The sequence below is a fragment of the Cyprinodon variegatus genome, unplaced genomic scaffold (assembly GCF_000732505.1).
Source record: "Cyprinodon variegatus isolate N-32 unplaced genomic scaffold, C_variegatus-1.0 Scaffold327, whole genome shotgun sequence".
NCBI lineage: Eukaryota > Metazoa > Chordata > Actinopteri > Cyprinodontiformes > Cyprinodontidae > Cyprinodon > Cyprinodon variegatus.
This window is the reverse complement of record NW_015150780.1, coordinates 158,140-182,779: the sequence shown is the minus strand read 5'-3', so window position 1 is coordinate 182,779 and position 24,640 is coordinate 158,140. Positions and strand designations below refer to the sequence as shown.

Here is a 24,640-nt window from a genome sequence, read left to right as displayed (position 1 = left end):
GCTTATCCATGGTCCCAGGCCAGCCGAGAAACATAGTCCCTCCAGCTTGTCCTGGATCTCCCCCTGGGGTAAATGTTAAATATACATTAGTATATTTAACATTTGTACCCTGTGCAGGTTTTCTGATGATCGTATGCATGAATAGTTAATGGAGAATTTATCCTTCTCTGATTACCAGGTAGGCCTTTTGGTTGCTACCATTGCAACATTATACTATCTTCACTCTGTGCCCATGTGGGATGAAGCCCAGCTAAGCTTACATTGTGACATCTTTAATTCTCTGCGTCTAAGCACCATCTTAAAATCTAACTCCCTGCAAAAATCAATTTTTTTGCATTCAAACTGCATCTATGTGGTGCTATTTTAATGTTACTATGCATTTTTAATTTAACATGTCTTATCTTGGCAATGTTTGTCTAAGAACAGCCTCCCTCCTTTCAGATTGATTGAACAGTTGCTATTACAGCTATGTTTTGATTCAAAAGGTATTTCCCTATGCAGTTTGCTGCAATGTGTGTAGAGGAAACACCACCAGCATGTGTATGCAGGTGCTCTGTTATGATGAGACAAAAGTTGAACCTTCTGACAATCATGAAAAATTTTGGGTGGTGAAAAAAATGACATGGCAGATCCCCCTAAGCACTGTTCCCATGGTAAAGAACGGTGGTGGCAGCATCAAGGTATGGGGCTGTGTCTGTCTGAGAGAGCTGATATGGATTTAATTCCCCTTTATAATAATAGTTCTAACCTATCGCAATAGTTTGCTGCTAATATACCCATCTAAGGCAGTGAGGAGTCATCCTTCTCTCCGTTAAACTAAAGAGGAGCTCCTCTAATTTGAAAGGAGCTTATAGTAGAGGTGCTTCTCTCAATCCAGGACAACCGTTTTTAAAAGCAGTACATTTTTCAAACCTTTAGCCCAGTTTCATGATGCATTTAGTTAACATGAAAGCATAACCTTTATTTCTACAGGCTGCATCATGCTGTGGTATAACTGAATCTGTGGTACTTCCTTCCTCATTGGTGCTTTTAACCAATGTGGATTTTCCTTGTATTTAATTATGTCACTAATGACCAAACTTTCCATGTTCTGGTTCAGGTCCAGTCGGTGCGAGAGGTCCAGAGACCTGACAAGAAGCCCTTTTTGTTTGAAATCATTATGACGAATGGAAAGAGAAAGATGTTGGTGAGATGTCTGTGGTTTGAGTGGCTAGTTTTCATACTGAACGCTGACAATGAGAAATCTAAGCACCAGCCTGTGGTTGATATGCTGTTACATGTGTGTTAAAAGGCGGCAGAGACAGCATCGCTCAGAAAAGAATGGGTTGGATACCTCTGGCAGGCAATGCAGCTCTCTTCCTCTAGACTTTTGGACTCTAGAGACTCAGAGTAAGTCCAGCATTGTAGATAATTTACAGTTACTTCCAAATACTCATATCAACGTCCCATAAATTGTATTTTCGTTGTGATTGCGTCTGAAGGTCAAATACAAAGTTTTTCAGCAACAATACAATGAAAGTATTTATGGCTCTCATATTTCTTTTTACGATATTTTTTTTTTTTTATTCGATTATTGATCAGCCTATCAAAGTGATTTAATCTAAATTAAATCTAAATAAATAAAGCCAAAACAAGGCTTTGTTTTTGATCCACTCTATATAACGTCAAACTCAGTGCTAATTCTGAATTGAAATAGCTTCCTGGGAAGCGAAACGTCTTCAAAGTTGGAAACTAAATCCAGTGGATTATTTTTTATCTAATGCATAGGTTGTTTAGATGGATCATAGAACGCATTTATCACGGCCTTAGTAATACCCTCAGCTGTTATAACACCGGTACAGCTCTCTTTTACTCAATTCTCTGTCGTTATTTTTATTGACTGCATCGGTACTTGTTCTTTTTTAGATTCAGATATTTACCCCTTTGGTTTGTAACTCTGGGAAATTGTTTTTCTAGAGACAGACACAATTACTGATGCAGCACTTTAAATACACTCAATAAGCAAAGAGCAAGAAAAACAGGAACATGAAAGAACAAACTTTTAAATAGCTGTTAAAAAACTGTTCAAATAGGGCAGGAAGACAGTGTCGAGGTAGTGATAATGGTAATAACATTCTCTAGGTGAAATATTCGAGTGCATAAGATAAATATAGAGGTGTGTGTTAGAGGTGCTTGCTTTCCTGTAGGTTTTTGCTCTTATCTGAACCATTAGTACAAAATAAAGTCACATTCAGGTGTTAGAATTTAAAGATTTTTATTGTAAAGTAAAAAAAAAAAGCCTGGAAAGGTGTAAAGCAGGCATCCCCAAAGTCGGTCCTCGAGGGCCGCTGTCCTGCAGGTTTTAGAGGTTTCTCTGCTTTAGCACAGCTGATTCTGATGATTGCAGTTCAGCAAAAGCCTGTTAATCAGCTATCAATGAAAATCAGCTGTGCTGGAGCAAGGAAACCTAAAACCTGCAGGACAGCGGCCCTCGAGGACTGACTTTGGGGATGCCTGGTGTAAAGGGTTTTGTTGCTTTTTTTCCCCCTCAAAGTAGTGTGTTTTTTATGGACTGGGCTTTGAATAGACAGGCTGTTCTCTCCTACCTACTCAGTTTTTGTTCTCTGCTCCGCAGCCTTGAGATGACTGATGAGCGAGGGAGGGTAAACAGCGATGTGTCCGTCTCCGGGTGCAGTGACAGTGTGATGGAGGTGCAGTCAGCTCGACGTCTCTCCACCTCCTCAGACCACATCTACTCAGTGGCCGGGAGCCACACTTCGTCCGTTTGTCTCCCTGAGGACGAGGACAACGAGGAGGAGACATACCAGAACCTGCGAAGACCCCCGGAATACAACAATCCCACTGAAGATCCTGAGATCTCCATGCATGCGAGCTATGAAGAACAAGGACCGGAGTACCCCTATGATGTTTTACCAGCTAGAAAAAGTATGAATGTCCTTTAAATAACCCAGATGTTGTGAATATAAATTAGAGATGTGTGAAGCTGTCATTTTGGTCTTGCCTAACTTTAGGTAAATGTGAAGCCTCTCCAACAGAAACACAGGATGTTGTTTATGACTTCCCTTCATCTTATAGGAAGACAATTCAACAACAAGGTTACTTTAAAAAAAAAAAAAATCAGCTGATTATTTTTAACATAAACCTATTTGTTGAACATTTTGTGTTAAACCTTTATCTATTTCTAACCCATAAGATGCAGTCTATGATGTCCCAGCACATCTGTTGAGGAAGAAGAGTGATCACTCTGAAGGTAACCTCCATCTTTGTTCTTTTATCATTTAAAAAAAGCGCTGAGAAACCACAAGTGCATCAGCTGCAAAGATGTTCTAACTTCTGCTGTTTGCAGATGAGCAGCTAGAGGAAGGAACGTACTGGAGGATATGAAGAGGACAGGAGCCCGTGTTTTATTACTTCTCTCTACGGCTCACTTATGTCAGAACTAGATCTGTGGATAATCTTCTGTTTTAACTGTCATTGCAGTTTGAATGTGTGTAAAAAAAATCTGCCTGGATATAATCCGCAGAAGTTGGTTATTTCATAAGGGCCATTCCTGCATACCAATAATGTTTTCCAATATTGTTGGATTCACTTTTAAAGTCATGTGGACTCTGGTGACCCAGAGTTATGATGGGGAAGAAGGATTAGGTTGTGAAAAATATGGGTTGACCAAAGTCTGTATCACCATGACAATATTTAACAACAAGGTCATAACTTAATTTCTATCTGCTGTCATGCACCTATAGCCAGAAAGTACTACACAGAGGAAATATGGTTAGAGGTTTAGGTAGAAAGACATAGTTGTGTCCTGTGGTTTCAGACTGTGTTTGTTTTTAGGTTAAACATTCCTCTCCACTTTTAAAAAATACCCATGCACAACCCTGTACCCACTCCCGAAAGGGAACGCCTATTCCGCGTGGGAGAGCGTGCACAAACCCATTTCTCCTCTTACATGCTCTGTTTAAAAATTACTGTTTGCATCGATCATACAAGCGGACTTTCAAAAAGATTAGCAATTTCTCCCCTGTCAGACTCACCACCGGTAAGTGAAAATGGGGACGAGCACGTAAGACAGCCTTACCTAAACATATCACCAGAATGATTGACAATTAAGAGGACCACTTATTTAATCCATGAGCCTAAATTGCACTTTAAAGTATGAAATGAACGTTTTAAGGAAATATAGTTTTCAGAATCACAATATTGGCATCTAAGATAGGAACTGAATGACTATATTGGATTTAGACACTAAAAAAATCAATAATTAACCCATTAGCAGTTAGCCTTAATATATTTAGATTTTGAGCCAAACATAAAAAAATATTCTAAGCAGGAGGGGAAATGATGAGAACTGAGAAAGAGAATCACTGAAAAACAGATTTAACATGATCAGATTTTATTTTTTTTGCAGAATGTGAATTTTCTAAATATTTTTGTAACTCTGGGAAAAGAAGGAGGAATCTAAAAGAGGAGCTTTATGTTTGACAGATCCTTATGGGAGGAAAAAACCTTATCTGCTGTTTTGAAGATGCTCTGACGGCTCCAGTCGCTGTTATCTGGACTCTGTCAAAATCCTTGTTTGTCTGCTTCTAACATAGAGATCCACAACCTGCATGTCATGAGCTGCAGATCTCAATGGACTTCAGAAAGGTTCTAAAACCCTTGGCAGAAACTGGGATAGATCTCAGCACCGTGTTCAGATATAAAGAAGATTTAAAGTATATTTGTTTTATAACTGTAAAAATTGATCAAAAACTGTTTGGTCTTTAAACAACCATCTTTCATATTGATATTTCTTATTACTGAAAAATGTTTTGTTTTTTTTATGCTAAGTTTTAGCACCTCTTGGCACATTTTACCAGATGGGTGTTGTAAAGGTGGGACTGACCCCATGTACTAATAGGTCAACATCAAGGAGAAATTGTTAACACTGCATATCCCTTGTTGCAAGAACTGCTGTGGTGAAGAGAAGATACCCATTACTGGTCATAATGTTATGCCTAATAAGTCTAAAACTTTACCGGTATGAAGTTTGCTTATAATTTTGTATGACATTTATTATACTATTTTGTAACTAACAAACTATTTAAGTCGCGATGCATCTAGTCCCTCTGCACAGGATTAAAACCTTTGGAGATGTTGGCAAAAAACAACAAAAATAAAAAAAAAGTGAAAATCAATCCTGTGACCGAACTGTACAACCTGATATCTGCTTTTAAGATAGAAAGAAAATGATCATTGAACCTTTACGCGTTCTAAACTTAACATGTCTCAAACACCCACACACACAGTGTGGCTTAAATGAGTTTATTTTAACCAGAGTGAAAAACCACAAAAACATTTAGAACAGAAGACTATACAGAAATGTCCTTCACTCTATTCTCAACAACAGCAGAAGCAACTTATTTACACTTCAACAAGCTTACATTAATACACCAACAGTGATATGCTTCTATTACACATTTGGACAAGATTTCATGGGAATCCATCAGCTGTTAACTATTTTATAGTCTGAGATATAGCTGATAGTTTACACAGAGATAAGCTAAATGTTAGACATGAGAATTAATAAGAAGGGAATGTATTGAAGGTGACAGGCTGACCTATGGGACAAACCATGATAGAAAGTGAGCCATGCATCATTCTCAAAAGAAAAATGTCAGTTAAACAGCTTAGAAGGAGACTTTAAATATGCAGAACCTCTCTCTCTCCCTTAGAGTAGTCAGTTCTTTTTAGTGGCAATATTACTATTAGTGATATTTATCTATAGGGTTTGATTATACACACACTTAATGCTCTATTTTAATTTTTAAATTCATTTTTACTTCTTTCCAAATGCCTAACTTTCCTTCCACCGATCCAAACTGATCCTGCAGCAACAGCAGCATCATCTTCATAGTTAATAAATTAATTACCGTATTAGCTGCTATTTATAGTGCATTTTTTATATAACTTATTAAACCTGGAGCTTTAGCTGTAGTGTTAGGCCAGAGTTTGTTCACTAAGGAACTCATCCAGAACGGCGATGATGTTGCAGGCCTCCGGCAGGTCGCTGTGCTCCGCCCGGGCGTTTTGCAGCAGCACATCCCCGTTCCCGCAGCCCTGAAGGAACTGGCAGCAGCGGAACAAGGCGTAGTGACTCATCTCTGCCTGACGCACGAAGCGCTTCAAGCTGTTCATGTCCTGGATGGCCTGCAGAGTGGAGGAGATGGTTCAGACAGAGGAAGTTACAAGCGGGAGAAAAAAAAAGTTGTTGAAAAATAATTTAAAAAAGGCAGGAAATTATTCATGTTAATAGGAAGTAATAATATAGAAGCTGTGCAGACGAGGAACTGAAAGCCCTGATATACAGTTTCTTGAGGCTGCTAAATGTTGGACATTAATATGTTTCTTTAAATATAATAATGAAGCAGCATTTTCTCTAAAACAGCAGCTCTAAGAAGTGTTCATAATGCTTCACTTTTTATTGGAATTATATAATATTAACCGACATAAAGTAGTGTATAGTTGTGAGGTCAAAAGGATGACTTATTATGATTTTCTATGTTTTTGTTTAATTTTGATTTTAAGAAATATAGATCTTGGGAGAATAGAGAAGACAATCACAGGCTAAGCTGGAAAAAGTTTAGTTTAGGCAGCTGGATGTGAAGTTTTCTGGAAGACGTTTCGCCTCTCATCCATGAGGCTTCTTCAGTTCTAATTAGTGGAGGGGAGAACTAAGATTAATATACTGTAGGTGTTACAAAGAATTAGGGAAAAAAAACAAAACACATAAGGTGGAAATAACTTGGGGAATAATCCCAGGTTATTTCTGCTCATTGTGCATGTCCACCCTCTGCATGTGTCGGTCCTCTCTGAGAACTTTGGCTTCCACAGTTATGAAGAGTCCAAAAACACGACTCTTCTACATTTTCTTTACATGTGAATGTTTGTATCCATTGCTGTTTGCCCTATGATGGCCTTACAGCCTGTGCTGGATATGCTGGGGTTAGTTTGACATAACTAATGCCTTGATGTCTTTTCCACATTTTACTGTACATGTATCGATAACTTTTCACCTTTTTCTGTTTTTGTTGGCCTTTCACACAAAATCCGATTAAAAACAAAGAGGTTTTTGGTTGTAAAGTGACCAAGATGGGGAAAAGTTCCTGAGGTTTGAGCACTTTACAAAGCAGCGGAGAAGACTGAGAAACTCATCATCAAAGTATCGGATTTCAAACTCTCAGTATAAACATTTCTCACCTTGAGTTTAAAGTTCTCCAGAATCTGTCTGAGGAGGAACGGATTGCAGCGCTCTGCAGCGTTTAGAAATGCTTGGATCCAGCTGTCGCAGAAACGGTTACTCACTGAGGGAAAAACAAAAAACCTTAATTAAAAAAAAAACCTTAATCCTTTAAACATGTGGATGTAATATATATCTGAACAACGTGTCTGGATTAAAGTATTCATCTTCAATTTTGTTAATTATTTACGCTGAGATAAAGATTGCACATACATGTATGCAACATACATGGTTTGATTCTTGTAAGCAGCATCCAGTCTTAGCTCTGGACACTTATGCTCGTGAATAAATGACGGATACAGGCCGCATCCCCAAGTTAACATGACAAAAAACGTGCTTTTGATCAGTGGTTATATAAACCTCGCTTAACGCGACTCACCAGTGTTGGTGAGCGTGGGCGGGCTGCTGGAGCAGTCGATGATCAGGTCTGACTGCGTGTCCTCTGACATGGCTTTGCACAGAGAGGCTGAGGTGGTGTCCTGCTGGGACAGGCCCTGCAAACTGGCTGCTTTGATGAACCTGACACAGACAGGCAGCTGTTAAACAGGCATTTAGACAGGTGGTGCTTTTACTGTGAGCGCTGTCATGGAGCACACCTGGAAACATCTGCCTTTGTCCTCTCGTCTGAATTGATGACTTCCACGTGTGTGTGACTTAGAGCCTGCAGGAAGGAAGTTTAGCAGCTGAAATGTGTTGCTCTGGAAAACTTGCAGAGACTGAAACTACTTCAGGAGGCATAAATAAACAGACATTTAAAGCCGCAGTGCAGCAGTTGGTAAAATTATCCAGAATTTGCAAGTTATGACAGACTAGCATCAAAAATACCATAAGGGAAAAAATAATTCAATGGATCTATATCTAAATAAAACAGAAGACTGCAGAAAATCTGTCTACATAATTACATGTTAGTTTGGAAAAATAAACATTCGAGTTACAGAGATTTAGTTTTACATTGACTTTAGTTTTAAATTTAAATTTAATTGTATTTATTGCGATTCCCCTCTAACTTGCAGACAACATACATTTTTTTTATTTGAGATGGAAAGCATAAAATACCTAAAAATTAAATGCTCAAATTAAAAGATTACCAAAAATTTTATTTACTATATAATCACTTATTGTACGTTCCACTTTTGGACAGTCATCAATACTTTTGACTGAGGGGGGAACTCATGGTAAAAAGGACTGCCCAAAGGGGTACACAAGTCAAATAAGGTTTAGAAACAGTTTTAGGGAACAAAACTAAAAAGACTTACAATTTGTTGTATCATGAGAAACTTCATGCTCACAAACAAAGCTGGCAATGTTAGCAAAAGGGTTTTTTGTACAGATGTTTTTTTATAATTGACATTTAGTTTTATATCTCAACCAATTTCCCTGCAGAGTCCTTTATCTGAGTTGACATAAGCAGCCATACGTCCATTCAACTGATTTCAGTTAGAAAACAATCAGCCATCTTTTTAAAACAACAGACCTTCTCTGTTGTTCCAGGTGTTGCTTTATATACTTTATATGCTTTATATGTCAGAAAACTGCCTTTTAAAATGGATTTGGAAAAACCTAAAATTTAATTTTAGATTTTCAAGATTTTTATGCTTTAAGGCTAAAATACGACAGCTGCTTTTTAAGGAAAAGTCAGGGGGAAATAAGTCCCCTAAACCTTACGTGTTTGTCAAAAATGTTTAAAATCATTCATACTTTAAATGACTACATAAAAAAACAGACTCACGGCATGAAGTAAAAAGCTGATGTTGCTCTGGACCAGCTGCACTACTCGATGAATGTGCATGACTGACTCCTCGTACCAGCGGCTCAGGTAGGGACGTACCTCCGTCTCAAGGTTCTGCAGCTAATCACATACAGAAGCACACACACAGTATTATGCTTGGAAGCAGAGATCTTAAAATAAACTTAGAAATCTTTATATTGTGGGGGTGTCTTACCTCTGGAGTTTGGAGGCTGCTGTGAAGGCCTTGGACGTATTTATCCAGCTCTAATCTAAATGTGGTTTCTGTCAAAGAATTTACTGCAATTCCAAAGAATCGCTGCAATGCAAAAACATAAGGATGCTGGCCTATATGAACACATCAAAATCGTACATTCATGCTATAAACTTTGCCTATCCAATGAAAGAAACAGGATATAAGTTCAGTCCCTTTTCAGAGCCCCCCATAAAGCAGATGACGTATCCATTCCCATCCGCATCCGGCTGCTCAGGAGACCGTTCTTGCTCCAGGAGACAGCAGTAGCATCCAACCGCCTGCTCTGGAAGACTGCAAAGAAAAGGAAGCAGTTTGCATCCTCTTTAGTCCCAACAAATCCTAACTATTCATATGGATATTTTGTCGTGATACAACCACAAACTTTCATTTATTCTATTATTATTAAAAAAGTGATAGAAGCATAAGAATCTTTACCAGTTGGGTGTTTTTATATAGTTTAGGGTGTTTTTATATAGTTTCCACATTTTGCAAAATGTCTCTGATCTTTTCTCCATCAGCTTTAAACATTTAGAGGCTTTGTGCAACACAGCTCAAGCTCAGTCAGTCAGTCTGGTTGGAAAGTAGGGCTGCATGTATCAATAAATATGATCATAACACGAAATATAAATATAACACACCTGTTTTCTATTTTTCCTTATAGAACAGCTGTTTATTCTGAACATATTTGGCACTTTGATCTGTTTTAGCTGTCGGCAAGGCTTCCATTCACTTGCAATATTGTATCACATTACAAATAGTACTGTTTGATATTAATGCAATGTAGTGACATTTTTATGATTAAAAATCATTGTTTTGTTTTACATATCTTCTGATACTGCATACATCAGTAAAACTTAAGCTTTAATGTAGTGAATAAGGAGTAGGGATATGTTTGTGTGTCATCTGTGCTTATATCTGACAGGAACTAAAAGAGATGGTTGTATTTGTTAACATTTATCACGTTTGGAACCAAATCTGAACTGGAAAAAAAAAGGCTGAGACATTCTAACACTTAAATTTGCTTTGTGTTATATCCTGTCATTGCAGCTCTGTTTGGATGTTTAGGGTCATTGTATTAAGTGCAACATAAAACTGGCTAAAACCTTTTTGAGTTTTAGTCGACTAAAACGATCACATATCGTAATGATTAAAATGTGACTAAAACTGATAATAGTTTTCGCCCTGAAGACGAAAACTAAGACTAAATCTAAGATGGCTGTCAAAAAACAAAACTGCACCCTGCAAAAAACAAGTGTAGCCTATTTAATAAATAAGTGAAGTGATTGGTTGTATAGAATTTTACTTAGGAGTATGGAGAAAAACCCTTTAAGCTAAAACAATAACACTTTTTCCATTTGTAACAAATTCCCTGAATCAAATAGATAATGAATCAGAATTTTCAAGGTGGAGAAATTAACATGTAATTATGAGTCTGTAAACAAGCTAATAAGTTTGTGACAAGCAGCTCATTTAGATGTTTTCTTTTGTAAATACAAAATATACAATTTATTTTACAATTAATGCATTGATATTTTGTGATTTATTCTGAATAAATAAACCGATGTAATTTGGGAGAAAACATTGAAAGCTGCTGTGCCCGAGTCTCCTTTTATTTCATCTGTGTTTCAGGATAATTAAAATTTGTTACTACGTTCCTACTTTGGACCTGTAAAATAAATATTTTTGTGCAGATTTTTTTAAACAGCGTATCCCATCAGCTGCTTTCCAAAATAATACAGATGCACTTTTTTTTCTGTGTGCCAGATATCTCCCATAGCTAAATCCCACATGCCGTTTGTAGATTTTAAAGTTCACATACATGGAGTGCCTTATAAAAGTTGCATCCAACTTTTGTTAAAGTTGAAGATGGAGTTAAATGATTTATTTGTCTTGGAAGGTATGGTTGCAAACACATGCTGCACTTTCCATTTTTTTCATTGAAAAATAGGAGTAATATCTTCACTTTAAAAATGTTTGTTTGTCTATCTCATAAAATCACAGTAAGATTTATGGTTTTAATGCTACAAAATAAAAATGAAAAAAGATTCAAAGTGAGTGTATACTTGTTCTGGGTTACTTCATTGATCAGATGATACCTCAGTTCCACAGTGGCAATGTTGCCCATGCCTCCAAGAAGAGCTCCTTTACTCAGTCTCCTTGAAATGTATGTCCGCAGCTCTGGTTCTGCTTCTGATGGCAGGCTGCTGTCAATTAGTGTCAAGCTGTTGGAAATAAAACATAGAAAAACCAAAACAAAAAAAGAAATCAGAAAAGAGGACATAAAGATTCAGACAGCCAGGAAAGAAGATGAAGAATCGATGGAGAAAAGATGGAGAAAGCAGGATGATCACCACTATTTGCAGACAGAGTTATCATTCCTGAACAGACTCTGTTCAGATGAAGACCCAGTGTAAATCAGCAACACACTGATGAGAAATCAGAACAAAATCATGAGTGGAGTCAGCTATGATGAATCCATGCTGACTGGATTTCCAGTGATAGGCCAAAGCAAAAACAGTGACAGCCGCTGAGAAAGCGAGAAGAAGGTAGACGGATGGCTCCATTGTTACCTAAAGTCATCGTGGCTTGTTGTGGAGTCTGCACGTCTCTGGTTCCACGCCACATTTTCTTCACTGGCCTCAGATCTAAGACGATCAACAGTTGACTAATGACTTTATTACATTTTAAGCATTATTGGCCTTTATCTGGATGAAGACAACTGCTGCACAATAAACCCTGCTTTTTGGGGCTAGAGAGAAAGCACAAAAACACACCTATATGTGCACAATAATAAACACCCACATTTCGGCCCAAAGCAGCAACTGTAGCTGTTTATATCTGATGGTACCTTGTGCCCTGATAGAGATAGATGGTGTAGTAGCAGTTCAGTTGGATTTTCTGACTATATCCAGCAATGTCGTCGCTGTCAAATTCATCTTTCTCCTCCACGTCGATTGAATCCTGGAAGGACGAAGTCTGGGAGGAAAACATCCTGCTGCTGAGCAGAGGGACAGGTCAGCGGGGACGGCCTGATATAAGGAAACGATTTATGTTGGTTTCATTTACCTCCTGTTGTTAATGTGTGTTTTAAATTGATGACAACTGGAAAAAAGGAAAGGAAAATTACAGGAAGAGACAGTTTTCCTGGCTGGACCCAAACTGTGCGTTCTGAAATGTGTCCGTTGAAAATAAAAATCTCCCACAATGGTTCCGGGAAATGGAAGGCGTTATATTTTATGACGTTCACAAAACGTCACAAAACTCTCATCTCATTACTCTCATTTTTATTTTTAAATCAGTTTCCAGACTACCTATCTGATTAAGGGTTAAAATACTGAAATGGTAATTCTATTGGGGTACTGTAACATTCATGCCAACATTGAAGGTGATCAATGGCGTAACGACACACAACAAACCATCTTAGCTCTGAATTACAGATAATTCCACGTACTGTTGTAAAAAATAAAATACTCAAATACATCATCCTTTTAAGATCTTTATTGTGATTTGAAACATATATGAGTGTATTTTTATTCAACCGTCTAATTAACAATACACAGTTATTATCATAGTAATTAAAAGTGCTTTGCTATTGGTGTCGTGTTTAAACTGCTCACCATCATATTGAAATCTGCCATGTGTTGGGGTATAAATAAGGTCCAGTCAGGTTTATTGGTATCATGTGGGAATAAGAGGAACTTTTTGCACCATTGCATCTGCAAAGAGACGTCCTAGTCCACAATTGCGTAGGGGGCCAACCAGGTGTCAGTGACGGGCCCCTAAGAGGTTGTGGGCCCCTAAGCAATTGCAGTCTCTGCTTGATAGTTACGCCATTGAATGTGACAGAATAAATACAGTATGCAGCCTTTCAATAATTATAATTTATTTAGTATAACTTGTTCCAAATGTAGACAGACATACACACATTTCTTCATAAATTTTGTTAGCTTTTCACAGCTTTAAAGATGTTTCTAGTTTTCTACAAACTTATGTTAACATGACATTAATAAGAGCAATGTCATTGATGACCTTTGTTGAAAATCAGAAAGATTTATTTAGGTTTACAGAAAATATAAATAGCTCCGGGGCCATAGAATCTGCACAATTATTGCTTCAAGTTGTGTGCTAAACCCAGAAAAGTTCCAGTGAGATCCATAGCCAGGACTATTGGTACAGTGCAATGCCGGACGAGGCCTTGCTGAATCGTATGCATTTAGCGTTGTGTGTTTTTTATTGTATAATGTCTTCAGGGCAACTGTTACACTCTCCTAGAGTTACTCCAATTATTACATTTCCAACTAGTTTGTTAAGATATTCATATTTCCAGAAAACTATACAATTATTTCTTCAGCTATACTTAATCGACATGCTTGCATTCTTTATCCTTAGGACGTTGTGCTTACTACGGTAATAGCATTTTCTCACAACCCTGTCCTATCTGGACACTTGTTTTTAACCAAATTAACAGAGTTCTCCCCCCCAAAAGATTTCAATGTCATTGTCATGCTGAAAAAATTTGAAGAATCTGTTTCTCTTTCTATCTCTTCTGTATCACAGAAAAAAAGCTGCAAAAGGACAGCTATTTCATGTATTTGATTTTGTTGACAGGATTACTTCCTCACAGTGTGTTCCATTAGACACGTCACCCCTGAAAAAGAAGGACAGGCTCCCTGGTTTATTTTAGTGCTGCTTAGTTTGAAGCATGAGGCTAGGCAAGTTTATTTATATAAAAAAGTTCAGTGCTAACACAATTAAAAGTGCTTTACACGAATTAAACAATAAATAGAAGGAGAATAAAAACAACTCCAGATAAAAGCATAAATTTGTATAATTACCTCATTATTGGAAGTGAATAAAAACAATTCTAAATTTCTTTTGATTGAAGTTTCCAAACTCAGACAGACCAAATCTGGTTTTAGAGCTCATCATAGCACTAAAACTGTTCTTTTTGGATGTGTTCCTATCCTCAGATAATGGGCTTGTATCTCTACCTATCCTGATAGATCTGCTGCATTTATGTACAGTCAATCATAATATTATTTTAAAAAAGCTTATAAAATGTTGTAGTATTTTTGTGTCTCATTTCAGACAAGACAGAAGTTATTGTCTTTGGATTTAATGTCAATACCTGTCAATAATTTCTAGAATTCCATTCTTTTATCCTCAGAAATTTGAAACAATTAGAAGCACCTTGTCCAGGACCGACACTGAAAAAGTTGTCAATGCATTTGTTTCTTTTATGCTGGTTAATTCTTTAAAACCTGTAATTAAAAAATTCCAGCCGATTCAAACCGCTGCAGCAAGAGTTCTGAGAAAAAACAAAAAGAAAGATCACATTTCTCCTATTTTAGCTTCCATTTATTGGCTCCCTGTTAAATCCAAAATTCTCCTAACATATAAAACCCTAAATAACCATCTTGCATCAATCTGATATAAGATTGTTGCTTATGTTACTAATAAAGCACTTTGCTCATAATCTGCATGTTTTATATACATTTTGTTGTGAAATAAGGGCCTTTAAAAAGTTGTACTTAATCATATCCTTTAAGAAATTATTTATGTATTTTTTGAAATATGCTGCTGCTTTCTTCATATAAGAAAAAGACAGCTTGGTGCTTCCTCCATTAGTCGGGGAGGGTACATTTAATATCACAATGATAACAAAATGCACTTTTGATTTTCACTGATTAATTTTCCTTGTTTATTTCTCCTGCTATACTTAGTGTCTAACTATGGTATCAAATATATTAACATGTATTTTCTGCAGGACTAATAAATTGTTTCAGATTAAAAAGCTTAAGACTTTTGGGCAGCCGGACTGTTGCAAGATTGTAGGTGTCAAGTTTATTAAACCTGAAAATACAGACAAAAAAAATGTTTATCAGCCGATTAAAAGCCAAATATTGTCTCGTAAATGTCTAACATAGAAATTGTGTAAACAATTTGCTTAATTAGGTCAATGATCTGCCTTAGCAAAGGTTATTAAACTGCCTGACTTTGTCCAACCTCAGCAGTCATTATTACATTAATACATTTTCTAAAAAACTAAGCAAATGTTGGTTGAAGGCTACATTTTCCCATTTAAACAAGCAAAATATTCAGGCAAATTGAAATATTTAGCACATAAATTATATTCTACAAGTAAACCAGCAGATGGAGACAAAAGGCTGCTCAGATTAATATGAAAAAAACTTTTAGTACTATTTCTGCCATTGTAATGGAATGCACTGTCTTAAATTTGCTGTTCTGTTGCACAGTTACAGTAATCAGTTCAGCTTTGCCTACCTAAACATTTTAGCTGCACTCTTTTATTTCTGAGAGCAGAGGAGAGCAACCTTTAATAAGTAACAATAATTATCCTTTTTTAGATTTAGAATGACGTAATTTTATCAAACTTTTGATGACGACCCACCTATGGATGTTCTTCACTAAGCATTGCTAATAATGCCTTCATACGTAGTGTGCATATAGTTCTGCTTTGAGCTAAATGTTGAGGTATTTTTTATTACTGAACTACCATCATTAAGGCTGCCAGTAAGAGTTACTGATTTCCTTTGTTTAATTTAAAGGATATGTATCAAGTAGTATTTGTTTTAATTCAGGTTTTCTTACAAGCTCTGTTGTTTACTTAAGGTAGCTTTTAATAAGTCAAAAGAGCTTTCTAAATTCTATGTTGGCAATTCTGCCATTTTGGTGCTCTTGTACTTAAAGCATCAAATTATTTTTCCAGAAATGCTTACATTAATCTGTGGTTGAAATACAAATGAGTGCCTTGTACTTAATGCTGACTAAACATATCATATACGGCTGGATAACTAGAGGGTGCAGATCAGCCTTCCCTCTGTGCCACGGTGTTAGTATAACTGTTTCTATTGTTAGGAGTCATAATGAGTTTAAACTCCATTAAACATCAGTGCCCCCACATTTGCAGTGAGTTTGAAAGTCTGTCTGTGTTCTTTCAGCCAATTTGACCAGATTTTCATTGGTTATTCTTCATAACCGCATTAAAGTGGCATCTTAGGGTACAAAGCAAAATTATATAAAAAAAAAAAAACTAAGCTCCAATATTTAGCCACCGTTGTAATTTTCTAAGTCCTCTTTTTTTTTTTTAAGAAAACCATACATGACTCTATAGTAAAACACTTCCTATTGATTGCTTTTAATATCTAGAGGCCTGAAATAATATTTTTTCATCATTATCTTTTCATTAAACCACTTTGATAAAACAAGTAAAAAATGTGTCAAAATCAATTAATTAACCATCATATAATCAGTTTGCAGTGTTTTTTTTTAGCCTTAATACATTAGTTTAGATTTGTTGTGCTTCTATCTATAACATAGCAAAATGTCCTCACTTTGCAACAACTGGTCCTCAATTTGATAATAAAATGAGAAAAAATGGTCCTCACTCTGAGGGCTAGACAGGTACACACACACCAACACTTACACAAATACACCGTTCCCTAAGTGTTATCTCACATCGTTCTTCTCTCTCTTTATGCCCCTCTCTTTCTTTCCCACTCTTGTTGAATTAAGTGCTTTTCAACTGTTAATATGTTGTTTTTCATATACACTATGTGATTGTTGCCATTGATATCTGAGCATAAAATGAGGAATTCAGTATTTCAATTTTGTATGGACATTCAGCTCCAGTGCCTCACTGACTTGAATTAAGCACATTCTAACTTTTACTGTGTTTCTTTTCAACATACAGTAATGTGATTGTTAATCTATTTTACAAATAAAAACCGGTTAATTAAAATTTATTTATGTTGATGGAATTAATTACCTTATCAACTGACATTAACATAAATATTGACTGTAAAATGGGTTTAGTGAAAAACAGACATTTGGGAAAAAAATGACTTGAATTGCTTGACTAAACCTATGCTTGGACTTGCATTTCTTGATCCTCCTTCCAGATGCTTTGGGACTTGCTTTAGACGTCAGTGCTGATACTTCGGACTTACTTGAGACTTGAAAGTATGGGACTTACTCCCATCTCTGCAACTCCATCCCTCCATCGATTAGCAGTGCCTACACCATGCTCAAGGCAATCCAAACTGTTTTCATGTGTTGTTTCAAGATGGCAGCATCCCTATCTTCAGGAAACTCCTAAAGACCCACCTCTTCAAAGAGCATTTCCTATCCTAATGCTATGTTCAGACCACAAGCGCTGGAAGCAGCAAAAAAGCTTCTGCTGCTTCAGTTTTGATGCTTGTACACAGTAAGGTGTGACACGCGTCAAGTGCATCTTTGAGGCTCCTGAGGCGCCTCCAGGAAAGTGTGACCAGTAAAGTATGTCCAGAAGCGTCCGATGGTCCTGCTGCTCCTGCTGCTCCTGTGTTTAATGGCAGATAGAGGGTTTGCTATATTTCCTGTTACAAATAGGTAAAAAGTAGTTTTAATGTTTTTAAGTGAGAAAGTTTACCTGAAAACATCATCAGTTCAGTCAATTCGTCAAGATTAGAATCCTGCCTTCAAATATCATTTTGCTGTCGGAGCCACTCAGAACCCGTACACCGGCGTTGGTCTGTCACTGAAAATCCCGTTTAGCGGCAGCCTCAGGTCCGGTCGCCTCTTAAGAGTTTACCACTACATTTTCCCGGCAGCTGGAAGGTGTTTTTCAAATACGTAATCCAAACTGCAGGCACCAAAATAATAAAAGCAAACATATTTTGCCAGAACATTTGTACATTTTAAGTTAATTTAGGCGTTAATGAACTTTTCCATAGGAGTGATCATAGCGATCTGCATCAGCAGCGCAATGTCCTTCTCTCTGCCAGCCTTCAGATCAGCTTCTCTGAATGGTTGATGTGGCGCATGGAGCAGCAAAAGTTCAATGATTCCAACTCCAGCAACTGCTACTTGTGCAGTATGTCAAGTGCCTCAGATGCTCTGAAGCTCATGAGGCGCTGAATGTAGCATAACTCTTACCCATAGCTCTGTACCCCTCTACTACTTTTTCTGCACCTTTCCTGTATCTCTTTGCTGTCACCATTGATTCTAACTAGGGATTTTTCACTAGAGAACTTATTGTCATATTGATGATAACTGTAATGTTGTGTTTAATTTGCAAGTCACTTTGGATAAAAGCGTCTTCTAAATGCATAAACATAAACATACATGCTTGGTGTGAGGGATTGCCTTCGAGTCAATGACTAGATGCAATCACCTTGTTTTGTTATCTGGTTGAATTATCTCTGTAAATTGCATTGAGATGACATGTGAATTGGCGCTATATAAATTAAATTAATTGAATTGAATTTGGTTGATGGAGGATTGCCTCAAGGTTTAGCCACGCCGCAACCTGCTGTCTGCAGTAAAGGGTTACTACAGATTTCTGGGTTTAAGCGTTTTTGATGCCCCTGATGCCTCTAGTGTAAACGCAGCATAAGAGTTGTGACGAATAATTTCTGTGTAAATTAAAGTTTGTACTCTGGCTTTGTAGTCAGTAGCTTCCACACTACAAAAATGATGACAAACTACTTATTCTTAAAAAATAGCATTTATTACAATTACAACAATGAAGCATCTAAAACTTGCTGAACAGAACAAGAACACCTAAAAATCTATGTATTAAGAGAGATATGCAATTACCGGTACTTAAGGCAAAGGATCTTTTAAACCCCAGCTAATATCATGTAGTCATGTTTATCTTATTGACTTGGCTAGAAGAGCAAAGGAAGGGTTACAAAATGGTGGATTTTTGTGAAAAACATGTTATATTGCAACATCATGCTCAAAATAAAAAAATAGGAAGAGCAGGTAATACTGTATATATTTGAATCTCTTGATAGGTATTTCTAGTTCACATGAAAACAAATGTGCAAAAGGACAAGTTATGCACAATAGGACTTTTTAGGATAAAAAAATGTACCGTAAGATCCAGTGAAATCAATAGTAAAAGTACATATGAAAAGAGATAAAATGAATAAAAAAATAAATACTTTAACTCTATCAGCATGTTTGCAAGAGCTGCTCAGTTAAAAGCTTAAGGCTAATCTGGACTGTTTGGTGCAATTTCACTTTGCTTAAAAGAGCTTTTAACTTTTATTATCTAGAACATTCCTACACAACCGGTCTCTTTTTGTGGAGGACCCTCGCTGAGTAATATTTAAGTAAAAAAGTATGTTTTAGAAAATTATAAATGCACAAACTTTTTTATTTTTGTTTTAAAGTCATAAAAGAAAATGCATTCTATAAGATAAAACATTCAAAATCTGGAAAACAAAATCATGAACAAGGCTGTTCTGCTAAACTTGTCAACTGTTGTGCTCACATTGATTCAGTCTGGTAAAAAATGTATAATAAAGAACGTATGCATTCATTTTTGATGCATTTTGATGAAGATGATTTAAGATAACATAACCTCTGTTATTACTACTATTAATACAGTTATTTCATCACCTGAATGTCAAAAGCAACTACGCCATCAAATGAAAAGCCTAAGTAGAATGTAACTTTTTCATTACCGTACGGTAAGGAAGCAGAGTAGCGAGGGATGACCCTAATTTTCCTGTCTCTATGCCCACATTGGACATACAGGTTTTCATTTTCTGTCCACCCTTCAATCCGCTTCAGTTGCTGCACAATTTGTTTGGTTTTCCAAACTTCCCCTCCGAGCCATTTTAGCTTCCTCTCACTCAGAGTTCCTTTGATGTGCTTCTCAATAGCACTTCTATGGATAATCTTGTTTAGACCTCTTGCCTTTGCCAAAAAGAAGTGTGTGACAATTCTACTTTTTCTCTGAGACATGTGTTGGATTTTTTGTTCACAGAGTCTCTGAAGAGCATCGATGGCCAATAGAAGAATCTGGGAATCGGCTGCACTCACTTCTTCTGTGTTCTCAGGCCAAAACAGGAGGGAGAGAAGGAAGAGGGCACTGGCTGATGACATGTATTTTCCTTTGGTCTTAAATCCTTTGCTGAGATCATGCAGCTGTTTGAGGGATAGGAGCTTTGAAGAGCCAGGAAGGATACAGTTAAGAGCTATCTGGCAAAAAATAACATTTGTGAGCTCTGTCTCATCCAGACCTCTCCACCTCTCCATGTCATTTTCTGGATACATGTCCATAATTTCCTCAAGGTTTTTTCCTGCCCTCCTTCTGTCATTGTCATAGAGTAATTTAAGGATTGATGTAACGTTACCTCCTCCAAGCTTGTAGGTCCTCATCTGTCTTTGGAAAGGTGAAAGCATGCTTCCAGAATTTGCATAACTTGCTGTATCTCTCTCCTCTTGCATGCCACAAAAGAATCCTGCATAAACAGCACTTTTTCTTTTCAACCAATCCCTTGGATTGTAAACTTGTTCTGGATCTCTTGCATCAAGTTCCTCTTCCTCTTCACTAATATCAGTCTGAAAGTAACTTAGGTCTTCGGAAATGCACTCCAGAGCTTGCCTCAAGCTCCTCTCCAACCCTTTCAATTGTTGATGAAACTTCTGCCAGGGTACTTTGACTTCCTCTGGTATGTAGTCTTCAAGCAAGTACTTCATTAGCTCTGAGTATCCAGTAGTTTTTGAAAAAACATCAACTTCTGACAAGAACTTCAACAGTCTGCAGCCAACATCCACTTCTCCATAGTATGAGCTGTTAAGGTTAACCGTCTCTTTCTTTGGTGTTTTTTCAGAGGCTCTAAAAGCAGATACTCCTTTTAAGGCAATGCTTATGATTTCAACTGCCCTTTCTGGGGAGGGCTCTTTTTCTTCAAGTGTATCATACAAGTGGTAAAACCACCGCTTGTAAACTTGACCCAGTGTGTCAAGAATGAACATGTCATGTGGTGACAGAGATTTTGCTTCCTGTGCCCACTGAAGAGCCTCCTCAAATCTCTCATTAGTGTAAAGCAGTCGGGCAAGCTGCTGTGCCACATAAGCATCTTTTCCCAAAGCCATGAATGCAGCTTTCATCAGGTCAACAGCTTTTTGAACACCACCTCTTTCAGTGCTGACTTTCTCAATAAGTGGTGAAAAAATAGTGTCCTCTGGATCTCCCCTGCTTTTCTTATTGCGTCTAATGAAGAGAGCCATTATAACCTTTAGAAACTGATCTCTGTCAAACCTGTGATTGATCAGTACATCATTGCTGATGAGTTCTGCGACAATAGAGCTTTGAGGGAAATTAACAGAGAGCTGACTCAGAATTTCTTTGGCAACTAGAGGATGAATGATTCGGATCAACTCAATGTGTGTTGAACTATCTCTAAGGTGGATGAAAATTAATTTAGCTTCATCACTAAGGTGATCAACAAAGGCATGGTACCGAGTTCCAACCTGGTGCAGAGCAATACCAAGATATGCCTCACAATGAGAGATTGATATGTAAGAGTCTTTTACGTAACAATTTAGTAGAGCCACAAATCTAATGAGGCGAGTGGTAAGTGATGTATGATCAATGTTATCTAAAATATTTTTAACAAAGTCCTCTATGTAGGTTGGTTGAAATTCTTTACTCATGAGAACAAATGTTAGAATGAATTTAAAGTCTAAGTCCTCAAACTGGAATTTAAGTTGTTCACTTTTCTCCAGGAACAAAGATTTTTCTTTATCTGTTAGTTTGTGTGTGACTGACACTGTTTGAGATGGTGATGCCCTGCACATTCTCTCTGGATCATTTGATCGATTGCAGATGAGCAGTATGAAGCACAACACTGAAGGATTTATCTTTTTGATTGCGATGACATTTCCAAGACTCCGCCGAAGATTATCAATGTAATCTGGATTTTCGTCCTCCAGCAGGAGGAGCACAGGGAGACAGTTGTTTTTGTCATTCTCCTTATGTTCCCTCAGTTTCACTGCATGCTCACAGACAGTAGTGGCTTCTTTTGACTGTTTCACAACTGCACATCGTACTTTTGTCCTCCTACTCCAGAGCATTTGTCGTGCCACTGTGCTTCCCCCACTGCCAGGATGATGATATATGTTCAAACTTTCTACTGGCCGTACGGCTTTGGGACGATGTACTATAACATCAAGGATTGAGCTTGCATCTTTATATGCATCCCGCTCAATGACGTCTCCACACTTATGCTTATCAGCAAGCCAAAAGTTAATCCAGTTAATTTTTCCACCACGATAGAAGTAGAGTTCAGTTTCCTTGATGTCATCATCACTCATGATTTCTAGGTTGGTATCATCACACTGGTCTACGCTGATGATTTCTAATGAATCTAGCATTGCCTCGTCACCAGATTTTAGGAAACACAAACCGCCGTTGGAGACTGGTAGTTTCCTTTCTGGTTGGTTTTTTAAAAGCTGAATGCTTTGAACTGTTGCATCCACGTGACTCAGGGGCATGTCGACAATACTGATTTCTTTGAGAGCAGAGATGGGACAAGAGACCTGAGCAAGACTTGACCATTTTTTGTAGTTTTCCTTTGACTCTGCAATGACTGCTAAACAATCATGTCCATTCATTTCTGCATAAAACTCATGAAACATCTCCACCAGAGGCTGTTGAACGTCAGACATAAGCAAAAAGAGTACAACAAATGAGCGCTTGGGGAGGATCTCATTGCAGATTAGTGACACAGCTTTTTTCATCTTTTTTTTCTTTGTTTTGATCCAATGTATTTCATCAATGGGACATTCGCCACCAGGAAAATTGTTTCTTCCGTTGCAATAGACCCAACTAACTCGTTCATGGAGCTTCAAGGAATCAATTAAATCTGAAGTTTCCAGTCGTTTGTTGTTTTCATAGTCATTAAGAAAATGTGGTGTTACAGCCTTCTGCTCCTTGTATTTGCCATACAGACCAGATGTTTCAGAATCAGGGTCAAAGTCAAACACACAAAAAAGATTCATGTTAACCAAGAAGGTTATGCTGTCAAGATACTCTGGCTGTATTTTGTTTGTCACTACAATGTAAAACAGAGAGTTGTCCATTTGTGTTTTCCCTCCTGTTAGAAGGATGGAGAGCTTTCTCTTTTGATCCTCTCTGGTTTCCACAGGTGTTTGGGTCGCTGAGGATTCTGCCTCCTCTCTTTGCTGGTCCTTCTCTCTCAGATCTTGAATAAAACGGATGAGTTCATCATCAGTTATCCGTGGCGTGTTTGCTCCCACTCTGTGATAGGGGATCTGGTCTTCACATTTCACTTTGCCATCTTTTTCAGAGAACTTGGGGACACCAACAGAGTATAGTTTATCTTTGACAATGCTGGCTTTTGGAACAATGTCATATTCAACAACCCATCTTTTCCCAACATTTTCCTTATCAAGGACCTCAATAAAACAAGGGTTTCTGATGCATTTCCTAGCATCACTTTGTTGATTTGACCCTTTAAAACATTTTTCTATGTAATCTAATGCTTCAACATAATCTTCTTGACTTTGGACAGGTATCCCTATGATCTCACCATGCTTGTGAGTAGATTTGACATTATCCATTACACCAAAATGAATGGTGCCATTGGCTCTCATATTCATACAAGCACAAGCAAATCTCAAGACTTCACTTGCCACTTTTGTTTTCAGTTTTCTTGACTCCAGTTTGTGAGCAAGTTCTAGTGACTTGTATTCATGACACGGATCAATCATGTTTTCCGGTCCTGTCTCTGGGGGAAGAAGATTATGCTTCACATATCTAAAGTTTGTTGGATGCTGGTCAAAAGTCCTATACTCACAAAAAGCCACACCAGTTTTTACAGAATCATTGCATGCATTAGAGCTATCTTTTTCCACTTCATGGTCAAAGGCTTCAGCTGAAACAAAGGGAATTACTTCTCTGTCATCACTCTTATTACTAACTGCAACAGTTTTTGTCTTTGTCTTGCACTGCTCTGTCTTTAATAGATCATCTCTTTTCTTGAGTAAATGTTCAATTTGGCCACTTTTCATTCCAATGGTTTTGTTGAGATAATTCCTCTGTAGTGTTGTAAGAACTGATCCAGTCACCTCTTCTTCTTTCATCTTTATTATATACTTTTCTTTTATTCCAATTGATTCCAACCAGGAGCTCACATGAGTTTCTGTCCAGGAGTTGAAAGGCAGTTGATGCCACTCTGCTGGGCAAAAATGTTTGAATACTGTGTTAAAATTCATATTTTCTATTTGTTTTGAATTAAAGATTAAATGCATTGTAAATACAAAACATAAGATAATTACATATTTCACATTTTATGCAATTATTTTGTAATTCGACAGATAAACACAACAGAAACATTATCAAAACTTGCATTATAAGAGTAATTTCCTTTACCATAATTACTATTTCACTTAAAAAAATTTCACTTAAAAATTTCGCTTAAATTTCACTTAAAAAAAATGAAATAATAATGAATATGTATCTACAATATTGGTAGCCAGAACTAAAGGGGACACATTTGTTTGGTGTCTGAAATCTTTCAGAAGTGTCTTGCAGAGAGCGTGCGGTGGCTGGGGA

The 24,640-nt window shown here is 37.3% G+C and overlaps 3 protein-coding genes across 7 annotated transcripts in view; 1 reads left to right on the top strand and 2 right to left on the bottom strand.

Moving 5' to 3' along the window:
* LOC107091144 overlaps window positions 1-5,202 on the top strand; it is a 6,324-nt gene extending 1,122 nt beyond the window's left edge. The window contains exons 4-9 of one of the 2 annotated variants that reach the window (XM_015384911.1): window positions 1,100-1,186; window positions 1,292-1,389; window positions 2,615-2,925; window positions 3,024-3,095; window positions 3,194-3,250; window positions 3,347-5,202. In XM_015384911.1, the coding sequence (XP_015240397.1) occupies window positions 1,100-1,186; window positions 1,292-1,389; window positions 2,615-2,925; window positions 3,024-3,095; window positions 3,194-3,250; window positions 3,347-3,384 (663 nt within the window). In that variant the 3' untranslated portion in view covers window positions 3,385-5,202. Of the gene's footprint in view, window positions 1-1,099; window positions 1,187-1,291; window positions 1,390-2,614; window positions 2,926-3,011; window positions 3,096-3,193; window positions 3,251-3,346 lie in introns of both variants that reach the window. The other variant, XM_015384910.1, reaches the window with a different exon arrangement.
* A 129-nt stretch (window positions 5,203-5,331) lies between these two features.
* LOC107091143 (chromosome unknown open reading frame, human C17orf75) lies at window positions 5,332-12,434 on the bottom strand. 3 transcript variants are annotated; one of them, XM_015384908.1, is made up of 11 exons: window positions 12,328-12,434; window positions 12,110-12,259; window positions 11,832-11,906; window positions 11,358-11,483; window positions 9,424-9,552; window positions 9,223-9,283; window positions 9,009-9,128; window positions 7,876-7,940; window positions 7,659-7,798; window positions 7,240-7,343; window positions 5,336-6,189 (listed from the first exon to the last, which is right to left on the bottom strand). In XM_015384908.1, the coding sequence occupies exons 2-11, from the start codon at window positions 12,250-12,252 to the stop codon at window positions 5,980-5,982; spliced, it is 1,173 nt and encodes a 390-aa protein (XP_015240394.1). In that variant the 5' UTR covers window positions 12,253-12,259; window positions 12,328-12,434; the 3' UTR covers window positions 5,336-5,979. The 3 variants fall into 3 exon arrangements, with proteins under 3 accessions (XP_015240395.1, XP_015240394.1, XP_015240392.1); XM_015384906.1 differs by having other exon boundaries at window positions 5,337-6,189; window positions 12,110-12,256; window positions 12,328-12,421; XM_015384909.1 differs by lacking the exon at window positions 11,832-11,906 and having other exon boundaries at window positions 5,332-6,189; window positions 12,110-12,256; window positions 12,328-12,421.
* Window positions 12,435-18,865: 6,431 nt separating this feature from the next.
* LOC107091151 (sterile alpha motif domain-containing protein 9-like) overlaps window positions 18,866-24,640 on the bottom strand; it is an 8,123-nt gene continuing 2,348 nt past the window's right edge. Inside the window, exon 3 of one of the 2 annotated variants that reach the window (XM_015384918.1) lies at window positions 18,866-24,260. In XM_015384918.1, coding sequence (XP_015240404.1) covers window positions 19,660-24,260 — 4,601 coding nt within the window. In that variant the 3' untranslated portion in view covers window positions 18,866-19,659. Of the gene's footprint in view, window positions 24,264-24,640 lie in introns of both variants that reach the window. The other variant, XM_015384917.1, reaches the window with a different exon arrangement.